The 21,722-nt window shown below is 50.3% G+C and overlaps 1 protein-coding gene across 1 annotated transcript in view; it reads left to right on the top strand.

Annotated features, from left to right (window-relative positions):
* The window catches only part of Timeout (circadian regulator timeout), a 366,583-nt gene that overhangs the window by 302,825 nt on the left and 42,036 nt on the right, over nucleotides 1–21,722 (top strand). Inside the window, exons 21-22 of the mRNA XM_077706142.1 lie at nucleotides 293–366; nucleotides 1,625–1,864. Coding sequence (XP_077562268.1) covers nucleotides 293–366; nucleotides 1,625–1,864 — 314 coding nt within the window. The remainder of the gene's footprint in view (nucleotides 1–292; nucleotides 367–1,624; nucleotides 1,865–21,722) is intronic.

Raw genomic sequence — 21,722 nt, 5'->3', positions numbered from 1 at the left:
AATGCGGGTATGTTCGTCAGTGTGTTTCAGAAGTCTTGGTGTCTTTGTTTCTTTAATACATGCGTTAAAGGATTTTTTTTTATGATTGCAGCGCCAGAGTTCGTTCTAGACATCTTCAGCCTGGCTGGTTCATTTACGTAGGTTTTTTTTTTTTAGCAAACTATCCATCGGGGCTAAATTTTCAGACCCCATCCCCATCCCACCGATCTCGAAACTGCTTCCTTAACTCCTTCTCAATTTTCTTTCTTTTTTTCCCTCTCTCTTTCCGATGCTGCTTCATTGACTTGGAAAGTGCAAAGTGCCCGTGGACAGGAGAAGACGTGATTGAACTGCAGGAACTCTTCGAAAAGTACCAAGACTCATCAGGTGAGTGACCCGGCGTTTCCCGCGTTCAGAAAAGTTGCGTTGTTGTTTTACTCGCGAGCGTTTACGGCCTCACTTAAAAGGTCCGTGTCGCGGGTGTACGAAGCTCGCTTGAAACACCGTCGCAATCATTTTCCTGTCTGAATGGGAAGTCTCTGAATCAAAGAATGCCGCGCGAGCATGGCCGTACAGACCTCTTACCGGAGCGAGTTCCACGTCGGCTAGAGACTTTGTTCCATCGATTACATCTCGACGTAGCTCTCACAAATACCTACCGGTATCGCCTTGGCCTAACATCGAACGCGTATTGCGACAGCTACGATTCACCAGAAACAGTCGAGCATATCTTACTGGGGTGCACTACATACAGTCAAGTAAGAAGCGACCCCGCATAGATGATCTAGTGCCTCAAGTGCACAGTTTCCCTAGCTTTAAAAGCACTCCTGGGACCATGGCCATCTTCCTCGTCTCAGCGTAGCGTAGTGCTAGCCGCATTATTTTATTACCTCTGTGACGTCGGTGTCGCTTAGATGATATAGAACTAGAACATCATTGCACCATGCAGCCATCTATAGACTTTTCACGTCTCGCACTGACGGTCCCCAACACACACACTACCTCTGATTTTTTTTTTCACTTCTTTTATTTCCTTCTTTCTTCTCTCCCTTCCGCCTTACTTCCTATTGTAACTTTATTCCCTCCTCCCCACCCCACAGAGTAGCATGTAGGCGATAACATGCCGGCAGACCTAAAAAATTCACGCATCTCCACGAAGTGAATCACAACGAGTGGGCGAAGCACTGGTGATCGTTCCTACCGTTAATCACCCGTGGCATTGCCCACTCGCGCAGGTAAATGAGCAACAATTCGTGTGTACAGTATATACAATTCCAATCCAATCCAATTCGATACAATCCAATTCGACCCAATGCTCCTCGCGCATGCGTAGCACTGTACACGGACGCCAAGGGACAAGCCACGGACAAACCACAAACCAAGGTCCTAAGGTGCTTCAAGCTCTCTCTCTCTCTCTCTCTCTCTCTCTCTCTCTCTCTCTCTCTCTCTCTCTCTCTCTCTCTCTCTCTCTCTCTCTCTCTCTCTCTCTCTCTCTCTCTCTCACACACACACACACACACACACACACACACACACACACACACACACACATCCATTTTCGTCCCCTGCGCGGCGGGGTTGAGTTGTGGCCATGCTGGAGCGATCACGGCTAGCGTGAAGTCCCCGCTGGCGCCTTGCTTCGCAGACATAATGGGCCAGATCATGGAGCACATGAGCCGCAAGAGGCCGCGGCACCGCATCGTAGACAAGCTGCTCGAGCTGGGCCTGGTGCGCAGTCGGCTGGAGCTGCGTAAGAAGGCGAGCAGGAAGAAAGGGGGACCCCGGACCGCCAGCGGGGGCGGCGCCCAGAGGTCCGACGAGTCCGGCCGGTCGTCCGGGGACGACATCGTCGACTCGAGCGACGACGACGACGACCGCATCTACGGTGAGTAGCTGCTGCAAGTCCCTTGCTCTCTTGGTGCACCCTGCATCCGAAGCCTGAAATTTAAGGGTGGTGGCAGGCGTTCTTGGAACGAAGGGTGGCCTTTCGCGAGGTATGTAGAAATTTTTTTTATTTTAGACAGCAGGGTGTCTAGCGGCCGGGAAAACCGGGAAAAGTCAGGGAATTTCGCGCCACCGGGAAAAGTCAGGAAATTGTCGGGGAATTTTTCAATCAAGTAGTACCAGTCAGGGTAAACCACTTCGGGCCCTGCCCACATTTTCAAAATAGGGGAAACCAGTGTTGGGGGCCTCCAAGAAGTTACCGAACGCAACACGTTCGCGCGCGACGAAAGCGTGAACCGCATGAATCGTTTTCTGGTTTTTCTGCAAGCAAAAACGCGCCGCGCACGCCTGAGGCGCGCTGACGCCGCCGCGAAAACCACATGCACGGTGCGTGCCGAGCGGAAGGCGACGGCAACATGGCGGCTGCACCGGCCGCGGAGTAGTGCGGTAGCTCCAACGACCGCTTCTAACCGCTCTTTAAAATGCTACTCAAGGGAGAAACGCACGTGCTTGTGCAGGAAAGGAGCCATGGCAGGCTCGAAATCGTCGACGCGGCCGTGAAAATACCGCGCACGAATCGCGTGCAGAAACTCGCCGTGCGGTTCACGCAGCTCGCAGCTGGCTTAGGTTGCTGGTTGCACTTGCGCAGAGGGGCGATGTAGGTGATGCCCAAATCGCACGCACAACGCGCTTTTCTTTCCAGCGAATTTTAGAATTCAGTGCTTTTTTTGGAGCTAATCTTGAAAGAAATTCTTTCTTGTGACATCAGGAGCCAGAATTACCTAATCAAAAAGGAACATGACATGGTTCGGCGTGAACCGCGTGGGGCGTTTTCTGCTCGCGAAAATGCGCCGCGCATGTCACAGACGCCCTGACGCTGCCGCGGAACCGCCTGCACGCTGCGCGCGGTGCTGCCGGCAGCGGAAACATGGCGGAGGCTTTGACCGCGAACTGGTGACGGGAGCTCGAGCGACCACTTCTAAGCGCTCTCTAAAATGCCATACAAGGCACGCACGAAGTTGCTTGCGAGGTAAAGGAGCTTATAATGTGGGTGAAAACGGTACTATAAAACATCATCCGCGCCGCTAGTGAAAGCGCCCATGCAATACCTGCCGGGGTGGTAAGCCTAAACATCTCTGGTGGGGCCATCCGGCTGTCTCGAGAGCTTCGAAACTGCCGCCATGAGGCGTGCGGCTCTCCATTGGCGCAAGTCGGCAGGCTCCTCCCACTGCCTTGCGCGACGCGCGTCATTTTCTGAGCGAGGCAGAAGCTGCCGCGCGCGCGAATCGTCGACGCGGGTGTCAAAAAATCGCACGCGCAACGCCGATGCGCCCGAATCGCGTGCAAAAACGCACCATGCGGTTCACGTTGCATGTCGAGCCAGGACAATAAAAAAAACCAAAAGGTGCTCGCTGAAGCGCAACTTGAAGCTTCTATCCCGCAAAATGAAATAAACTCTCTGAAGCCGTAACAGAAGGCAAGCAAACTTCAAACTGAACAAGCTGAAGTTGAAGTGTTTTTCCTTATGATAGAATGTGTTTTGTATATGCTTTTTATATGCTTCATGGACCATTTACACAGAATGGCGCCTGTTGTATACGTCAGGTAATTTCGTTTAAAATGGTAATGGAAAACATGGAAAAGTCAGGGAAATTGAATTAGGCAATTTGCTAGACACCCTGAGACATCAAGAAAGATACAAGTTGCCTGGAAGACTGGCGTAAAGGCACAAAAGCCTTGACGAAGCGCCGATTCACCCGCTTACACACGCATAAATAGCCAGTCATACATGAACATTTTTTGGCTAAGAAAGAAAAAAGAAGAGAAGAAAACATACATCGAAATTGAAAAATACAAGTGTATGCCCGGCAGAAGAGGCAAATAGGTGTGGTCTGAAGATAGCGAGGGAAATAAAGGCGTATTCCGGAAGCAAATGCGCGACGCCAAAAGGGTTACGGTGGAAATTCCACCCAAGAAGTCCGCCGGTGTCCGCCAATATGGTTCACGTGTAAAATGCGTTAAATACAGGCGGCTTGGGAGCCATTCTATACTCAGTAGGCCAAAAATGCACACCGAGGGAATGTTTGCTGACTGCAAAATTAAGTTTTATTAAAGACGATAGTCTTTTTCGGGCTGCTTAAACCCAGAAATTTTCGTCTGTCGGTATGTCTGCCTGTCTGTCTGTCTGTCCGTCTGTCTGTCTGTGACTCGATTCAGCCACACGTCCAAAGTAAAACAATGCCTGCGCAATAGTCTTATATAGTCACAGCTAAATGTGCCGGTCTAAGTCCGGTGTAATGTTCATACTTGTCAATATTGTTGAAGAACAACAAGACATTACGCATATATAAGACAACAAATTAATACAGAAGTGGTGTTTCCAGCGTTCCTTTATAAAAAAAATCGTACATGTTTGATTTTGGCGAGAATAAATACTTCATCAACTGAAGAAAAAAATATCACACCGCCGTCGCCTGCTGTCGCCCGCGCCATATAGCTTCTGGCGGCGTTTGAAGAAATCAAGTGGCAAGAGTTACTAAAGGTTCCACTAGATAGGTTCCATGTTCTGCTTAGAACGCACGTGGACTAGGGAAACGCGGTTCTATAAACGTTGAAGTAGGGCGCCTCGATTCAGACGCGTCTTCGCCGTACGGCAGCGTTCGCATCGAGACACCCGGTTTGGAGCCGTGGAACGCGGGAAATTTAAAATGATTTAAGCAAACCTTTGGCGTCTTTACCTTGGGAGGAGCGCGACGGAAGAGGAACAACATGAGAGACGAGCGGGAAAGCGAAGGGAGGCATTTACTTGGCAAAAGTCGATAAAGACTATCGTCTTTTAACGACATTTGCAACGAAAGGAGCAGATACGCGGCCAATTTTTTTGTGTGACATCCTATCAAAACTAACTAAACTAAAATAAACCAAATAAAGCTCAAGTAATCGCCAATACACGAGTGCATGCGCACGAGGAATCTGCTGGATGCCTTCACGCCAACTAGCACGGGTATACTCTGCTGGTATTGATCTTGATTTATCATGGGGTTTAACGCACCGATGCTACACATTCGATGAGGCGCGCCGTAGTGGAGGGCTCCGGATTAATTTTGACCGCCCAGGGATCTTTAGCGCACGCCGAAATCTCGAACACAAGGGTGTTTTCGATTTTCGCCTTTAACAGAAAACCACCCGCCGCGGTGGCTCAGTGGCTAAGGCGTTGTGCTGCTGAGCACGAGGACGCGGGTTCGATTCCCGGCCGCGGCGGCCGCTTTTCTGATGGAGCCGAAAAGCAAAAAAGCCCGTGGGTACGAGATTTCGGCGCACGTTAAACATATCCAGGTGGCCAAAATTAATCCGGACCCCTCCACTACGGCGCCCCTCATCGCCTGCGTTGCGTCGGTGCGGTAAACCCTACAAACAATGAATGCATCAGAAAAGCGGTGCTGGCCGTTAACCTTAATAGCGTGGAAAACTTTCTTTCAGTCGCAACAATCCGAAGAAGACTTGTGTCAAATTAGTTCAGTGACGGTTCGAGTTCGAAAGCCTGTTTCTTTCTTTCTTTCTTTCTTTCTTTCTTTCTTTCTTTCTTTCTTTCTTTCTTTCTTTCTTTCTTTCTTTCTTTATTGTTAATGGGGGATTATTAAAGCCTCTCGCGTTTTGAGTAGCATTATGGCACAATGTTAGAAGGCGTTACGGTTCGTCAAAACCCAAATCATACCCTGTACCCAGATTTCAAAATGGTCCTCGGTCGTTACTCCCAGGAATAAACTAACTGATATAAAACCTAAGAATGTCGGACCGTATTTGTATTAATTCTGGTGGGTACAAAAATAGGGAGAGGGGAAGGGGGGGGGGGGGGGGGGGGCTTCCTTTTAATAAACGCGGATTTCTATGGACGTGTCGCATACGCCATACGATGCGCACTAAATCCTTCAAAGGAGGGCCATATTAGCCAGACAAAAAAGAAAAAGATCTTTCAACCTTCGCACCTACGCAAAGAAGAGAGAGGGGGGCGAGGCGATTGCTGCCTCATTGAATCCGGCGGCTCCTGTAAGGAGCCTCAATTTTGCCGAACAAATGGGAAGCGAACCTATTAATCAGCTGTCCTAATATGGCCTCGCGTCCACCAGTGAACTTGAAGAAAAAGCGCCGCTGCACTGCTAATGGCTCCCCGCGAAACCAACAATGGACGTGCCGGCGTGAGCAGGGTCGCTCAGCCATCGCTTTACGCACGCTTGAATAACGTCACTCTGCGGATGGCATGAATACCGCGATTCGCTTTGTTCGCTCACGGGGATGGTATCGCTTTCTGTTGCGCATTTCCACGTTTCACTTATTTATTTGTGCGTTTCCTCCTCACTGCCCGGTCGATGTCTTTAAAAAAAAAAAAATAGCCTTCGGAATATGTACGGAAACAAAAAAATGAAGGAGTGGGTGGGGGTGGAAATATGAAAAGGCTATTATTTATTGTTCTGAAAAACTGGAACAAGCTTTGATGGGGGCACGAAATTTCGTGGCAAAGGATCCAAGATGTGGTTAATTACCAGATTCCATTATCGAATTTCTCTTTATGCGCAAATGGGCGATGCGGGAGATCTCGCAGCGTTGTGTGCGTTATAAATTAACGTGGCGCCGAAATCAAAGCACGGAATTGGAATTGAGCAGATTCTTCTGCGATTATTTACATTTTCTGGGAATAACAATATCGGGCGGATTTTGATATTTAAAAAGCGCTAGCATTAATGGTGGAATTCCTTTTTTCGTTCTTTACCCCCACAAAACGCGAAATCCGACCTATTAGTTGCTGCGTATTGCTGCATTGCATTTTAATCTTCATATTGCTTTTTTTTTTTTCGGCCGCTACATCTAATAGAAAAGTGCGCATGCGAGAGCCAACTATTCTACCTTTATTTATTAGCATACGGTGCGGGGTTGGTGATAATGGATCGGTAGCCTGCCGCTAAGGTTTCGCCATTGGAATGACGAAACTTCACTCTCTTACCGTTTAAACTATTAGCGCGTGCTGCCCGTTTGAACCGTATATCATCGTGAAATCCAGCAATTCTGTGCTCTTTCCTTCTTCTCTTTCTTTTGTTTTTCTTCGCAAGCTTCTCTGTTTGTTCTTCGCCGGAGGTTTGGCGGAAGAGTCTTTCGAGAGTAAACCAGCCGGGGCAACTTAGTGGCGCCCAAGGCACACAAGCCGTGCTCTGGGCTAATCGCTAACTTTGCTCTTCGGAGCACCGTGCGCATTTTCCTATTTCCCGCCCTTCGTGGCGGTCCGAGCGTGATGGGAAGGCCGGGGCGGCAGCTTTGTTTACTTATACTCGCTCTGGTTTAAAGTTCGACCCCCCCGCTTTCTGAGAGCTCGCGTCTGGCAGCGCGCCGAAGTCACTGGCTTGTTTGCCCTGCTTTTGCGCTTTATTTCGTCGCCTTTACTTGCACCTACCTAACTTCAAAAGTTAGCAGCGTTAAAGGAAGAGAGAGGGAGGGAGGGAGAGCGGGCAAAGTAAGGCTCGGGATGCGACTTGATCGTCTCGTCTGGGGGGAATAGGGGCCTCGTTGCAACAGAGTATTCCCTCTGTACCGACTCCGTGTTTCTCTTTTTTTCTTTTTGGAATAGAAGCCCCGGGGCGATCGAATCCAATTAACAGTGCCGCTCAACTCGTTGTTAGGAGGTAATGTTTACCCTCATTGGGGGTCCTCGGCAGGGAGCGCTGGCTCCTGCCTGTTCTATGGGTGGAGGCGGAGCTTTTACTTTTTTACTTTCGTTCCTAATTTCTTCCCCTTTTTGTTTGCTGCCGCTCACTGCGGTGTTTTCCCACATCTCGATTTCCCCGTTCCGTTACTCATTTTCTCGATTTCCGTATTGCCGCTTTCGTTTCCTTTCTTTCTGGCGCTTTTGACCGGCCACGCACCGGTTACGGCGATCTTAGCGAAAGTTTTGCTCGCTTCCCCCGAAGATAGTTCCGCGCGGTAGGTTCGTCCAGCGCGCCGCACACGTCGCTCGCGTGATGAATTAAGAGGAGCGGGAGGGAGGAGTGCGCATGCGCGTAAAGAGGACACTTGAACCGAAGGGCGAGACAGAGACGAGCGTGCATGGCCGGGTTTCGGGTGGCCGATCCCTTTTCTCTTCTCCTCCTTCGCATCCTCTTCATCCCGGGCTCTCCGAGAGGCCGGGCTCACTTCGTGGCCGAACTGGCGGCTGACGGATTAGGCACGGGACCGCGTCCCAAGAATGAGGCTGCGCTGCTTTCGGCACCAAAACCTCCCCCTCCCTCCCTCCCTTCCCCCCCCCCTCTCTCTCTCTCTCTCTCTCTCTCTCTCTCTCTCTCTCTCTCTCTCTCTCTCTCTCTCTCTCTCTCTCTCTCTCTCTCTCTCTCTCCCTCCCTCCCTCTCCCGACCGCACCACTTGGGATTCGCGGAAGGAGAAATATGGAACGGTGCCCTGATGAGAAGCGTTGCCGGAGCCATTGATAGATTACACGGCCCGAACCATACACTCATTCACCCTGGCGTTTTCTTTATATTCTCCTTCTTCGAAGTTTCCTTGTCGTGCTTTTGTTTTCATGCTTCTCACGTCCTTCTCTAATCATTCTGCTTGTGCTCTGCGTCCGGGCAAGCAGGTTTTCTTGTCATAATTTTTTCTCGTCTAGACTTCTGGGATCCTTTGTTTGCCTGTTTGTTCTTCTTGTTTTATCAGTGCTTCACGAAAGCAAATCGCGTCGACATTTCTGTGTTTTTACTTCGAAGTTATTCATGCCCCGCTGGAAGGGCTAGAAAAAAGATCTGAAACGGCGTAGGGAAAGGGGGATAAAGTGCCGCTCCCCTCGTCTTTTCTGGTTGTGGATCCTATCCGTTAAAAGGAAATTGGAGAAGTTTTGCTAGAAAACAAGAAGTTTCGTGGACTCAACCTGCTAACAATAGCAATGCACAAAAAGAAGTTGCCTGGTAATAAGAAACTCAAGAACTACGAAAATTCTGGTGCCGACTGAACCCCCTAGGTGATTCTTGGATGGTGTAAAAGCGAGCTCTTTATTGCGGTATTGAGGGTGTTGTTTAGTTGGTTTCTAGGAGGGCAGGGGGACGAGCCCCCTGCTTTCCAAACCCCGTGCTATTCGGGTCACCCATGGATTTGGGGGCAAATGGGAGGTGCAGTGGTCTGTTTGTCTGTTGGTCTGTCTCTGTGCCAGAGTAGTGAGCTGGGCAAGTTGGTGTGGCTTCATTTTGGGCAACAGCGCGAAAAAGCCGTGGACTAAAGGACAGCGCTCAGTCCTGTCCGTTTCTTTCGTCCACGTCTTTTTCGCGCTGTAGCCCAGAATGTCTCTGTGCGCTCGCGTACGTGTGCGTATGTTCGTGCGTTTAAATTTACTGCAACTGTATCGTACACGTTGAAGAAATTTGACAGTTCTTTGCAGTATTCGCGTCAGCATCACCGTTTTAGTTCCCTAGTTCCGTAAAATTTTTTAGAGCTGCAGCACGTCGATAGAATGTTTAAAATTTAAGCACAGGCGGCCTTCTAGGGATTTTTCTTTTTCTTCTATGTAGCGCAGTAATGCGCTGCTCGGGGATTCAGCTCTGTTCCTTGCGCCGGACGTTCATGATTTCGCTTTGGACTACCATCTGCAGCTGTTCAGTAGAGTCACTGTGTATGCTTTCCTATACGTAGAGATTATTAGAGTAGCTGTATATCTACAGTACACAAGTACTGTAACAGTATAAACAGTAACTGTAAGTTTAAGGACTGCCTTCCCGCTAAGCACTGCGCTAGATGAACTCCGCTAGATTAGCCACGATTAGAACTACGATGAGCCGGAAGGGTGCACCTGATTTGCCGTACGTCGGCGTCAAGCCGTGGACCCATGGGTCACGAAGTTCGCGTTAGCCCCTAGCTCATGCTTTTCTTGCATGGGTCAGAGCCGTACCAGGGCCTTTGCACTGCATTTACAATAAGGATTAACCCCGTGTTGGCGTCACTGAGGTTCTATGCGGCCAGCTTGGCGGTTATAACAGCCGGTATAAATAAAGAAGATAAAGGAGCGCCGCTCTTGTAGCACCAGCGAGGCGTCTGCAGGGGGTACTTACATGCACAATGTGCGTCAGGTAGTCGCGAAGGCAATTGAGGGAAGAGAAGCTGCCACCGTGAACCAGGCTTCCAGACTGATTAGAAACAACACCGAGTGCTGATACGGGGCAAGTTGGGGCGCTAAAGGGAACCATCACTATGCAGCCAGCGGTTATAGCGCACTCCGCACCATACTGAACGACTTTTTAGAGCGAAAGCGTTACTAAGCCACGACCTGCAAGTTCCTTCATCGCGTCGCAATGACCTTGACCTGCCGGAGAGTAAGTGTTGTAGGTATAGCGTCACGCCACGTGATCCCATGCGGAGAGGCTTCGCGGCTGCGCTATCCTGGAGCATCGCCGTTGCAGTACCACGTGACTTGGTGAAGGTCTAACTGCTGCTTCGCCTGCGCTTGGTCGCTCAGTCTTGCCATGGATGGCGCTTTGGCTGCGCCGTCTGAGTGTGCGCTTCAGCGTAATCGACAGGCTCGATCGAATCATCCAAAAGATGTGGCTTAATTCTTCAATGTGTGTAGCCAAAGTTACCACCGTCGCTAACTGCTTCCCGGAGCATAAGACCGTTTTCGTGAGCATTCAAGAAACAGACACACCATCAGATTTACTAAGCTTAACTTTCATGAAACGCTGTGTGCATAGTCCTTGTAAAGCCAAGCTATGCAGGCAATCCGCTCGTGGTGACTAGGTTTACAGGTGTTCAACCTGACCCACTTTTGTGCGTGTTTGTGCCTCGAAAAGGTACGGAAGGAATACAGAAGTATGGCCGTGTCGTTCTGTCAGGCGTTCGGAATTGCATATCGAATTTGCAGTACCGCCAAACTGCGCCGGAAGTTGGCTCTCTGTCAACTACATTTGCTTTTAGCGTATGGTTATCCCTGTTGCAGCGGTATACGCTTAATTATGGGCCCGACGGCTTGCTGTGAAAGTAGCGGCCTAATGAGGCAATCAAATTGTAATATCCGTGTCTCGCATGCAATTGGCTTCGTGATTATAAAGCGAATCCTCGCTGAACGCGTCAGTAATTGTCCCAGACGCTAAAGTTTGATTACGACTGCCAGATGGGTCATTGAAATCGACCGTGCGACGGCCTTTTTCCACAAGCTGCCTGTCTTTCAGGGGAATCGCGCACAGGTCGAGTGACGCCCCTTTACCCATCGCGTCCGCCCACGTGCCTGCCAGCGTCTCCTAGGTGTATCCGCTCAAATACTGCTGGCTTTGTTCTACACGTAGACCGGACCGTTTCGTAGTGAAAGGAATCCTGCGCACACCAAGGCCCACTTTCGCAAGCCGCAACCTCCCGTTCAGTATATGCGCGCGTAGCTGCTACGCGGTAATTGTAGCCCAACAACACGTATCAGTGCTTTCCCACGCCGGTTATTGATTGCTCCTAAGCATAACGCAACTATCAAGCTCGTGGCACAAATGGATAACGCGCCTTGGCCAATTAAACACACCGTCACAACGGACGCCATTCGTAATAAGTTAAGATATATCAGCTTTGTCGGGCAAAACGGGGAAAGGCGCTCTGCTTACTTTTCTTTAATTTCTTTTTTTTTTTTTTTTGTCGATTTGCATTTTCGAAAGCCCTTTTCGACAAACTTTTATTTTTCCCGTCATCATCCGGCGTGACGGAAGACTTATTTTGTTTTCATCATTCATGGCGCCCTTTGTCGCGTGTTAACATATCTCAAGCTTGATCGTACAGCCTGATTAGACCGGATCGTCGAGCGCGTAAAATTTATACTCCACCGTTGGTTCCCTTTTTTATTTATTTAGATTCGTTTCCATCGCGATCGTAACACGCTGCCCGGGCACCCCATGGCGTTCCTTCACACCTAATATTGCTGCGAACCCCTCCCCCCATCCTGCTTCGTCTTCGCCGCTCGACCGGGGGGTGTCGTCGCTCCGTCTCCGTTAAAGCGCGGTCGACAGTCACCTCATCGAAGCGCGCGCCTCGACCCCCCGAGAACTTTGCGCTCGCGTTCATCCATCTTGCAGTAAGTCGGCTCCGGCGTGCGCCGCGTGCTCCGTCGGACGCGCAGGAGGTCCTCTCCTGTCGCTAGCTGCACCGACGTGGAGATAAGCCCGTCTTCGCACGCGGCCACCTTGTATCGATTCTAATTTTCGCCTTGTATCGTCTCCCTGCCGAAGAGACGCTCTCTTCGTCCCCCCTTCGTTGTCGCGCTTGTATCCACCCGGACAATTTGAATACTTTCTTTTTTGTTTTTGCTTCTGTCATTTCTGTCGTTCTTGTTATTATTTGTGTGATCCTGTGAAAATTTGCGATGCACAGAGGGTGAGTGTGACAGAAAAAACAAGACGAAGCGCGTGATAAGGAGCTAGAAAACAAGGGTTCGCTGCGTGACTTCAAAATTGAGACATTGGCCTCCGAGTTTTCCCTCACGAGTCTTCCTCTCTCTGATTACTTTTCCCCCCTCTTCTGGTCCGTTGGCGTTGTCTCCCAGCGTATACTTCTTTTTCTTCGTCGCCGCTCTCTTCTCCCGTTCTGCACCCGCCGAAGTATTTCTGTCTCGGGGCGAATGTTTGCGCTCGGGACTTTTGGAAAGTATTAAACCGTTAGCTGCGGCTTTCCCGGGGGCGAAAGCAATCAAGCGCCTGAGCACTTTCAGCGTCTTCTTTTTTCTCTCTCTTTCTCTCGTCTATTTTTCGCCGCTTCCTTTTTTTTTTTTTTTTTTTTTAACATGGTTTCACAACTCGGGGCGAATGCTTCTTATTCTTTTTTAAACAAGCCGTGCTGCACTCTGGCGGCGTGGACTCGGGCGTCGCCCCGAGTTGAGAGCAAACAGGTTTCGTCGTTGCTTGAGCGTGAAACGTTCTGGGGACACAAGGGGTCCTGGTTTCACCTATGGTCGCCCGGCCGGCGAACTGCTTAGCGCTGTTCGCAGACGCTTCTCTCGCTTTCTTCTTTCTTTGGCGCGCTACGTGGCAGACGCCGTCTCGTTTCACCGTCGCGCCAAGGAACACTGGGGCGTTGGCGGGGAGAGCTTTCGGAGAGCTTTGTTTGTTTCCTCTTCTCGCCGAATTGATCGCTGATATTTTCGGTACCTGCCTATACAACTTTGTGTATTCCAGCTATGTCGCTTGCTGTCTGGCGTCATAGGCGCGGGTTCATTCGCATCCCGTACAGACCGTCTGTATCAGCTGTGGTAGCCATGGAATCGTGACAGAAGATATGTTTTCCAGTGAAATTTTCAAGGAAGCTTATCCACTCGAGCAGCTGTACAGGGGGGATTTAAAAAATACGAACAAAATACGGCTGAGCATCTCAAGAAAAGGCGCCTCAAAATAAATTACCGGCGCCGCTTCTTGATCAGACACTTCCTCTAAGAGTATACGCCACACTCTGAAGAACGGCGCATTTGTGCAGTTTACCGAATTTACAGCCATACGGTACAATATACGTTGAAGGCCGCGCGTTTTCTTTTTCTTTTCTTTTTTAATCATATTTTTTTAATCCCGCCTGTACGTGTCGTGCGGAATAGTGGAAAGCTACTAATTAATTTAGACGTCCAAGGGGACCTTTGACGTGCGCCTAAATATCGACGCGCGGTTGTTTTCGTTTTTAAGCTCCGTCAAAAAACCGGCCAAAGGGTTTGCAAGCCCAGTAGCGCAACACCATAGCCACTGAACTACCGCGGCAGGTGCGACTGTATACCGAAATAAAAGGCGACATTAAACGGTCATTAATTCGTGGCTGTAGTGGCGGTTGCGGATCATGCACGGAGAATTGGCAAAACGTTCTTGCCTGCAAAATTACCAGGTCATATTCAGATGCTCATTGTTCAGTACCTGATGCTGTGACACATTAGAGAGTCGGGGTAATTATTGGATAGCAATACACATTAAGGCCGGCAGTCGCATTGGGCGCGTCCTGCCCGATCCGGGCGGAGTGAGGCGGAGCAGCTGTCGTTTTCCTTAAAATGGTCCTCCTGCTCTTCTCATGAGGGGCGTGTCGTTCGGCTTCTCTGCCTGTCGCCAGAGCGACGAATGCACGCTCGCGTTCCTCGCTCTGTATCACCGGGGTGGCCTCACAATAGTGAGAAGCAAGTCAAACCGCAGTTAGCCAACAGGATGTCGTGGTGACGTCCATGCGTCGTTATCGAATCGAATTTTATTGAACTTTACTTTTTTTGGATGATGTGATATGAACACACTAGGAGGTCCCAAGATAAAAACCGCACTTGTGTACACCTAGTGCCACTAGATAAGATACAGAGTACCGTTACTGAAGCACGCACGTGAGCAACGGCGGCCATTTTGGTGTTTATCAGTGCTGTCCAATTGTCCTCTTCTGCGGCCTCACCGTTAACTTTGACGAGGTCATTTGGGAACAACTCCGCCGACGATGCAGAAACACGGCATGTTCGGACGCACTTTTTCAGCTGATATGCTTCGAGGCGCGGTATCCTTGATTCGCGCTCGGAACGACGCCAGTCGCGCGCAGCCGCCGAGCAGGGAGGACAACCCGAGACTACCACAGTTGACCTGCAGAAAATGCATAAGCAACAAAATCGCGGTGCCCATGAGCCATCGCGATGTAAACAAATCTCACGTGATGTGAACTGACCGGGGGTCACGGCGGCGGCATGGAACAATACGAGAAAAGAGTGCCGATACTCTGTAACCTTATCTAGTGACACTATGTACACTAATGAACTTACTCAGAAATTCTTGATGCCGGCATTCGTCACATATGTCATTTTCACAAAAATATCGCCATATATAATGTCAAGTTATCGTTTCGTACTACTTCCGTGTGGTGTATAGCAGCTAATTAAAATGTATTTATTTGATTCCGGTTGTTTGTTCGTTTCTAAATTAAGTTATTTTCGTCTCATCTGGAATGCCGCTGAGGGAGGCGGGATTGCGTTTTCCGCACAACATATTTAGTACGGACAAGAAAAATGAAGAGACACCTGCACGTTCGCCCGAGACCTTTCCGACATTCTGGCTTTTAGAATCGGGCCCCTTAAGCACCCACACGACCTAAGTGTGATCAGAGAAGAGGCAGTGCAAGTAAGGCCGCCCCAGCAACACCGCAGCGCATGGCTCGCTAGGCAGTTTTAAAATGTACGTGTCGGAAGAAGAAAAGTGGGGGAGGATTCGGCTCGAGTTCATGCAACGCTGCTCTCATCCCGACCACGAGTACGTCGTTGTTGGAAAACGGCTTTCGCTCGTTCCGGTTCTCTTCCGTCCCTTGTAGGCCGCCGTTTCCGCGTGCCTGAATTCGTCAGTGTTTTCTCAAAACTTTGGCTCGCGCCGGTTTCAAAGCCTCCGCGTATGTAATATATATGGAGCCGTCGGCCGGGGAACTCGTTAGAGACCGTAAAATGTCCGTACGCTACGGAAGACGAGGGAACGAGGACGGCTCGTTTGTGCAAGTCGTATGTGTAACGCGTTAAGTCCGCCCTCGCAGGTCGGGCCTTCGCGCCCGGGCATTCCTTCGCGTCGCCATTTGGGAACGATGCGCTCGTCGTCCGGCGTAGCGTCGGAATGCCGCTTCGGTGGCGGAGCGTTTCTGCAAGCGAGACATGTGCGCTACTTGCGGAGAGAGGCAACTCTTCGTCGCGCCCGTTACGCCGGCTCGTTACAGCGCCTGGACGAGCATTCCTATGCGCGCCGCACGTTACTCGGGCGCCAGAACTAAAGAGCTGATTATGAAACACCGCGAGTTATGCTGCTCCGTCGCTTCGTCGAGGGAATGTTTTCTGGGAAACGCTGCGGCGACGGCTTTTTCTGTCGAGCCGGCGACGATTGTGTTTCTCGTGCCTGACATGGAGCTCGTGTCGCTTGCCTTTCCCCCGTCTTTTTTCGTTCCTTTTGCCGCCTTTTAATTGCGCGACTGTTTTCGGATGCCGGCCACGAATTGGTTTTGTTTTTGGTCTAACGCCGTGAATAGGCACGAGTCATTTTGGCGAGCGCGTGCGGTTTTGTTATTTCTATTCGCTTACTTATTGCAAACCTTCCTTGCCTGCTAATACCGGTTTCGATGGCCTGGCTGGCTTTTTGGCACACAAGTCTGCTCCAATAAGCTGCCGCCGTTAGCGAACGAAATGGCTCACGCGCGCTAGTACACACATCGGGAATTCTTTTCCTCAAAGGCACAGACATTCCTATCCGTGAAGCGACAGCGAGTAATTCTCCGAAAGCTAAAAATGCTTCACATCTAAAGGCGATCGTAACGGATGAATTCTGAGTGCACATCTGTTCTGGTTTTTTCTTTGGCGCTACTGCGAGCGCCCCTACGCACCTGCTCTCTGCCACCTTTTAAAGCGAAGCTTTAGTGCTCTCGCTGATGGCGTCTGTAACGCCAATACGCCCTGCAGGAAAGCCAACTTTCTTTGACGATGTTCATGAATGATCGTGGGTGAAGTGAAAGAAATAAACGCTTCCCGCGGCCGGAATCGAATCTGGGTCCCTGGCGTCATGAAGCCGACGTTTATCCGATTGCTCCATTTAGACATGGTCGAAGCAGCGGGTACCGATTCGCGCCGTACAGCCCAAACTCAAGCGTTAGGCCTACGGAGTGGCCACCCGAGAGCTGCTGTGGGTATTTTCGAAAAGTGGTGCGTACTTCCAGAGTGGCACATACTCGCAATATGGGAGTGGCCAACCAAAGAATCCATCACAAGAAAGCTTCGCGTTCAACCGTCGTCGCCGTTAGGCGGAGGGGTGCATAATATTTTAATAGTACGGCCATTTAAACTCTGGAATCAAAACAACACCGCTTTGTGCAATCAGGGCATAACTTGGAAGTCGTATACTAATGACACGCCGCAGTTATGCGCCCCCTTGTACTTAGGAACATGCGTGCATCAATTTGCGCATGCCTGGCTTTCTAGTCGCCATCTTTTGTGCACCCAGTTTCAGTCGTTCTCTTCCTATTCCGCGGCGACGTTCACACGCAGGTGAGCTAACCTGGGGTTGGAGATCGTTCGTTCGCGGTCCAAGCTCGGCGAGCAAAATTCAGTCGGCGGAATCTGAGAATGTTCGCCGATCCGTGGGGCCCCGTCTGTCAGTCAGGACGGAAGAGAAGAGCGATCGCGTGGGCTGTTGTCTCTCATTAAGGCATCGTTCCAATCTACCTCGGAACTTGGCCTTACCGGGGCGTCGATCTCGGCTCGGGGGCCGCATTCCCCGCGTCTTCCCAGCCCTGATGTCTCGCCTCCGTAGTTCCGTGCAGCGCTGCCGAAGGGCAACGCTTGAAAAGGCGTGGTATGGCCACAGTGGCAGAATGGCGCCGGACTGCAACGTCCGTCGAGCCTTTCTCCACGGCAACGCAGCGCTTGCTGCGAGTTCAGTTTCGTATTTTGATCGAGCACGAAAACCTGCGGGTGGCAGGAAGCTGAAGTCAAGTAGCAGAGTGATACGACGTTTGTCGCTTGGTTTCTCCGTCGACGTATCCACAGTTCGAGCTTCCTGCGTGCTGCGCGCAACTTTTGGCGCGAGCACCGCCAGAAGTCAAGGTGGTGAGTGGAGGCCTGGCGTTACCCTCCCGTTGAGGGGTGCATTTTAATGACAAGTGCAGCCGTGCTGCCATTCCGCGTGCCTTCCTGGCGTTCGGTTCGGAGGGGGAACGCCAGCGGCGGGGTCGCTTTGTGGGTTGCCCTTTCGGCTCGTCGAAGCTCGGGCCTCGTGTCCTCGGGGCTCGTCCCCTGTCGGGGAGGACACACCGCTCGTGACATTCTCAAGGGGCGCCGACTCCGGGCCGCTTCGACAGTGACGCTTGCCGTGCGGCGTCTTGAGGGCCCGTCTTGGCGGGTGACGTTATTGCGCCCCTCGAGGACGTGCAACGAAGAGCCTCGCTGTCTTGTCGTTTGTCATCGCTTCGGGCTTCGATTGCTCGGAAGCTGGCTCTCCTCATGGGTTTCGCCCGTTGTACGACAAAACCAGTCAGCGAACGGAGTTCGTTAGCGTATTCCGGTGGTTTAACGCATCGAGCCATTTTTCCCTTCACTCACCTCTGAAACTATGCACGAAGAAGTGACTCTCTCATTGGAACGATTCCTTTTAGCGTTTAATTTAATCAAGCACTCGGTTCGTCCCAGAGCGTCTTCAGCTGTTTTGAATCGTGGTCTGATGGCTGTAGGGATTTGTAACTGATGGTAGGACCCTAGAGGTAGTTCATTAACATCGAACGACGTCAACGCAGGCGCCGTCATAGAAACGAATTCCCCAATGCCCAGCTGCGCCACGCTAGCACGAAACCGCGCTTTGCTTATTCGTTAGTACCACCAATGAACAGCTGCTGGGCGGCCGTGGTAAGCGTTAAGCTTGAGTCACAATTGAACACTTTTTTTTTTTTGATGAAACCGTTGGGGCGTAGAGGTATACAGCTTTGCTGTAAAAGTCTGTCTTTGAAGCATGAAGCTCTCTAGCGCGAGGCGCAAACGAGTGTCCCGGTGGTTTTTTTAGTACGCGTTATGTTCTAGCGCGAGGTGTAAACGAGTTTCCCGGTGTTTTAGTACCGTGACTACATGAGACGACGATTACGATGACGACGACAGGAGACGCCAACAGCCCCAGCCCCCAAGGGGCTTCGCCCCCAATATTTTTCGCACACCTCGTTTTCCTCATATTTTTCGCGGCGTATGTTCCGTCGTAACAAGTAGTTACTAAGCCAGTGTCCACAATAGCAGCAATCGCATAATCTGTCTGTTAAAAGTCGCAAGTTACATGGGGAAGTTCGCAAACAAGTAGGTGAAGTTTCTTTTCTAGCACAGAATTAGTGTTCACTTGTATACAGGAAAGGCTGCAGGATTAACCGTAAGTCGTGAGGGAATAGCCACATGCTAAAACTAACACATGTTAAAAATTTCGGCTCAGTTCAGCAACAAATGTGCTGTCAGTTCGCTACGGAGGAAATAAATGAAATGGTAAAATATCTCCTACTTGTGGCTGTGGAGCACATGCTGGCCTTGCGGCGGCCCGTATCTTCCGAAGGACAGATCAGGACGCTAGAAAGGCTCTAAGGATAAACTCAACAATACTAACTATTACGAGTTAATTTATATCGAGCGCTAGGCATTACGTGCTTACAATGTTTTCTCCTACGATGATCAAACTTTCTCTGAATTACTTTTTTTTTTTCTCTAGTAGCAGGTTATCAAAGTTCAACCAAAATAAAGGTTTCCCTTTAAAGGGTGCTCCCCCGCAAGCACAGTTATACTGCAGTGAAGACAGAAGTTGGCGAAACGAGGGTACTGACGAAGTTGTATTTTTCTTTTTGAGCTGTTTTTCTTTCTGAGTCTTTTGAAGTGCTGTTCGTAGTAGTTTGCTGCACTTGTACACTAAGTTCTTCCTGCCAGCACTTCTTCGTTCAACACACACATGCTACGCCTCTAGGGCAAGCAGCTACACCCTATGCGACTTACTGAACTCCAGCGGTGGGTTTCGGGTCCCCATCACTGACCTTTCCTCGCATTTCTACGTTTGATCTCCTGCCGTGCTCTAGGACAATATCACGCATTCAAAAAAGTCCAAATTGCTTCTCGATTTTAAAGGTCCCCTACAACCCTTTCTTCAACTTTTTTTTTTTTCAAAACCTAAAATGTTTTTAAACCGTAGTCAACAAGCCCGTCCAACGCAATGTTGTGGCCATGAAATACCAAAGTGAAGGATTTACTCCTCTGTGTACATGATAGAGCTTGAAAACTGACTTTAAAAATGTGCTCTCTCTCGCTCTCGCTCTCACTAGAAAGCGTTCTATAGCAAGAGGAAAATCGCAGCAAAAGCAAAACAATAACTAGGCGGGTATTTGCTGGACAAACAAATCACAGAGTGCCAGCCTGTAATGCGGTAACTAATGCTTTCAAAATGCCTCCACGCACGAAGCAGAGTGAAGGCATTTATCGGCTGTGCTGAAGGGTACCTTTAAGAGATCTGTTAAAGCTCGCTTACATTGGGTATTCAATATATGCCTACCTGCGTGGGCGTATATTTCTCCTTTTGGGTGTTCTGCGATTTTTCTGGTCAAGAATGAAGCGTGAACGTTACAGCGAATAAAAAAAAATGCGAGATGAACTTATCACACCCTCGACACCCCCCCTTTGAATCTCCCCCAGGAACACGGCCATCCACCTACGCCCTCTGTTTTACCGGCTACGACGGGTATTAGCTGGAGGCAAATTTCCTATCGGAATTTCCAGATAATGCTTCTTATGTATGTTTATACTGTGAGCTCGAACTAGGCTGTCCTTTTATCTCTACAACTGACCAATAGCGAACCTAGTTCTGAGGCAATGCCATAAACTATTTTTTCATCTAGAAAAACAGATGGTGACGCTGTAATTTACCAGGCTGTACACGTAATTGCCTTTATCGTCTGCTGGTAAGAATAGAAAAAGTTAAGATAGGTATTATTGTTTTGACGTCCACTAATTGGCGTCCATAATCTTTCCAACTGCTTGGGAAACAAACTTGCAAGCAGCTTACAAAGAAAAAAATGGCTGCGGCTTAGCCTGGTTAAGTTTTGGTTTCACTTGGTTAACCTTTGATTCAGCCGGGATTATTATACTATTCGTCCAAAGCCTGCTTTTGTTTACGGTTGCTGTTCCGCTTCCGGTGGTTTTCGAACCGAACGACTCGATCTTACGCCGTTCCGCCCTTGGCATTCCAGACCCCCTCCGATGAAGCAGCTCGTCGGGCGATATCCGCGGGGTAGTCATACGCCGTTTGCCGACGACAGATCAAAGCCTCCAGCTCCCACGCAACGCTCAGGGAAGACGGCCCAGTCTTGCTCTCATCCATGCCCAAGCTTGCATGCGTGCGGCGAGTCACGTGGTCAGGCGGCGACCCAAATGCGGAGAGCGCATGCGCCAAGCCGGCAGCGAAGGCGGCTTGCGAACGCGGCCGTCGGCGGAGCTCGGCCCGGGGAGTCACGTGATGCAGTGCCAAGGGTACGGTGCAGCTGCGGTCAAAGAAGATGGAATTCCCCGCGATGTCGCAACCGCACGACGAGATTAGGAAAGCTTTGACTTAAAAAACATAATGGAAGATAAATTGGTAGATTATGAATACGTGGGCACTTATTTCGTCCCGATCCGCCGCGAACATGAAGCTCGGCAAGGTGCGCAAATCTTGCTCCGGCCTCACGAGCCCGCAACCTGGCGTCTCTCGCATGACCCTCGCACATGGTGCCAACAGTGTTATGCACTGTAGCCGTCTCAGTGGTCCTGTATGTTTGGCAGCGGAATCGGCTGTGTGTCGCTTCTTTTGTTTTCCACGAGTACTGGCATATCGCCGTCCTGATACCTATTATTCCCTCTTTGGCCCTGCACTCGCATCATACCCCATTTTACAACGCCTACAAGCGGTAACAGGACGTAACGAGAAGCCAGACGGGTACGTCAAGCAGAGGTAGCGGTGCGAACACTGGGCCACCGCAGCCGATACCGTCGCTGGCTCGGGTCTCGGCGTGACATCACCCGTTTGAACACGTGTCTTGTCGTTCTTTGTTCTTCCGTCGCTCCATGCCCGCGTATAGACCACGCAGATTTTTGCCGACGTGCTTCGATATTGCTTACGCAACAAGTACAACCAACAACTAAAAGACGCAGCGCTGAGTGTCAGTGTGCGAAGCTCGGCAAAAAACGAGAAAGCGTGTTCGGTGAACACCGGCGACCAACGAACACCTCAAACTCAGCTGTAGCCTTCAGAAGTTGGTGACTTTGTCGCTCTGTTTACGGCTCCATTTCCTCGTG

Source organism: Haemaphysalis longicornis, unplaced genomic scaffold (genome assembly GCF_048455015.1).
Source record: "Haemaphysalis longicornis isolate Haplotype H1 unplaced genomic scaffold, Haemaphysalis longicornis Haplotype H1 scaffold_4, whole genome shotgun sequence".
Classification (NCBI taxonomy): Eukaryota; Metazoa; Arthropoda; class Arachnida; order Ixodida; family Ixodidae; genus Haemaphysalis; species Haemaphysalis longicornis.
Note: the sequence above shows the minus strand (reverse complement) of the source record. Positions and strands in the feature narration are given on the sequence as shown.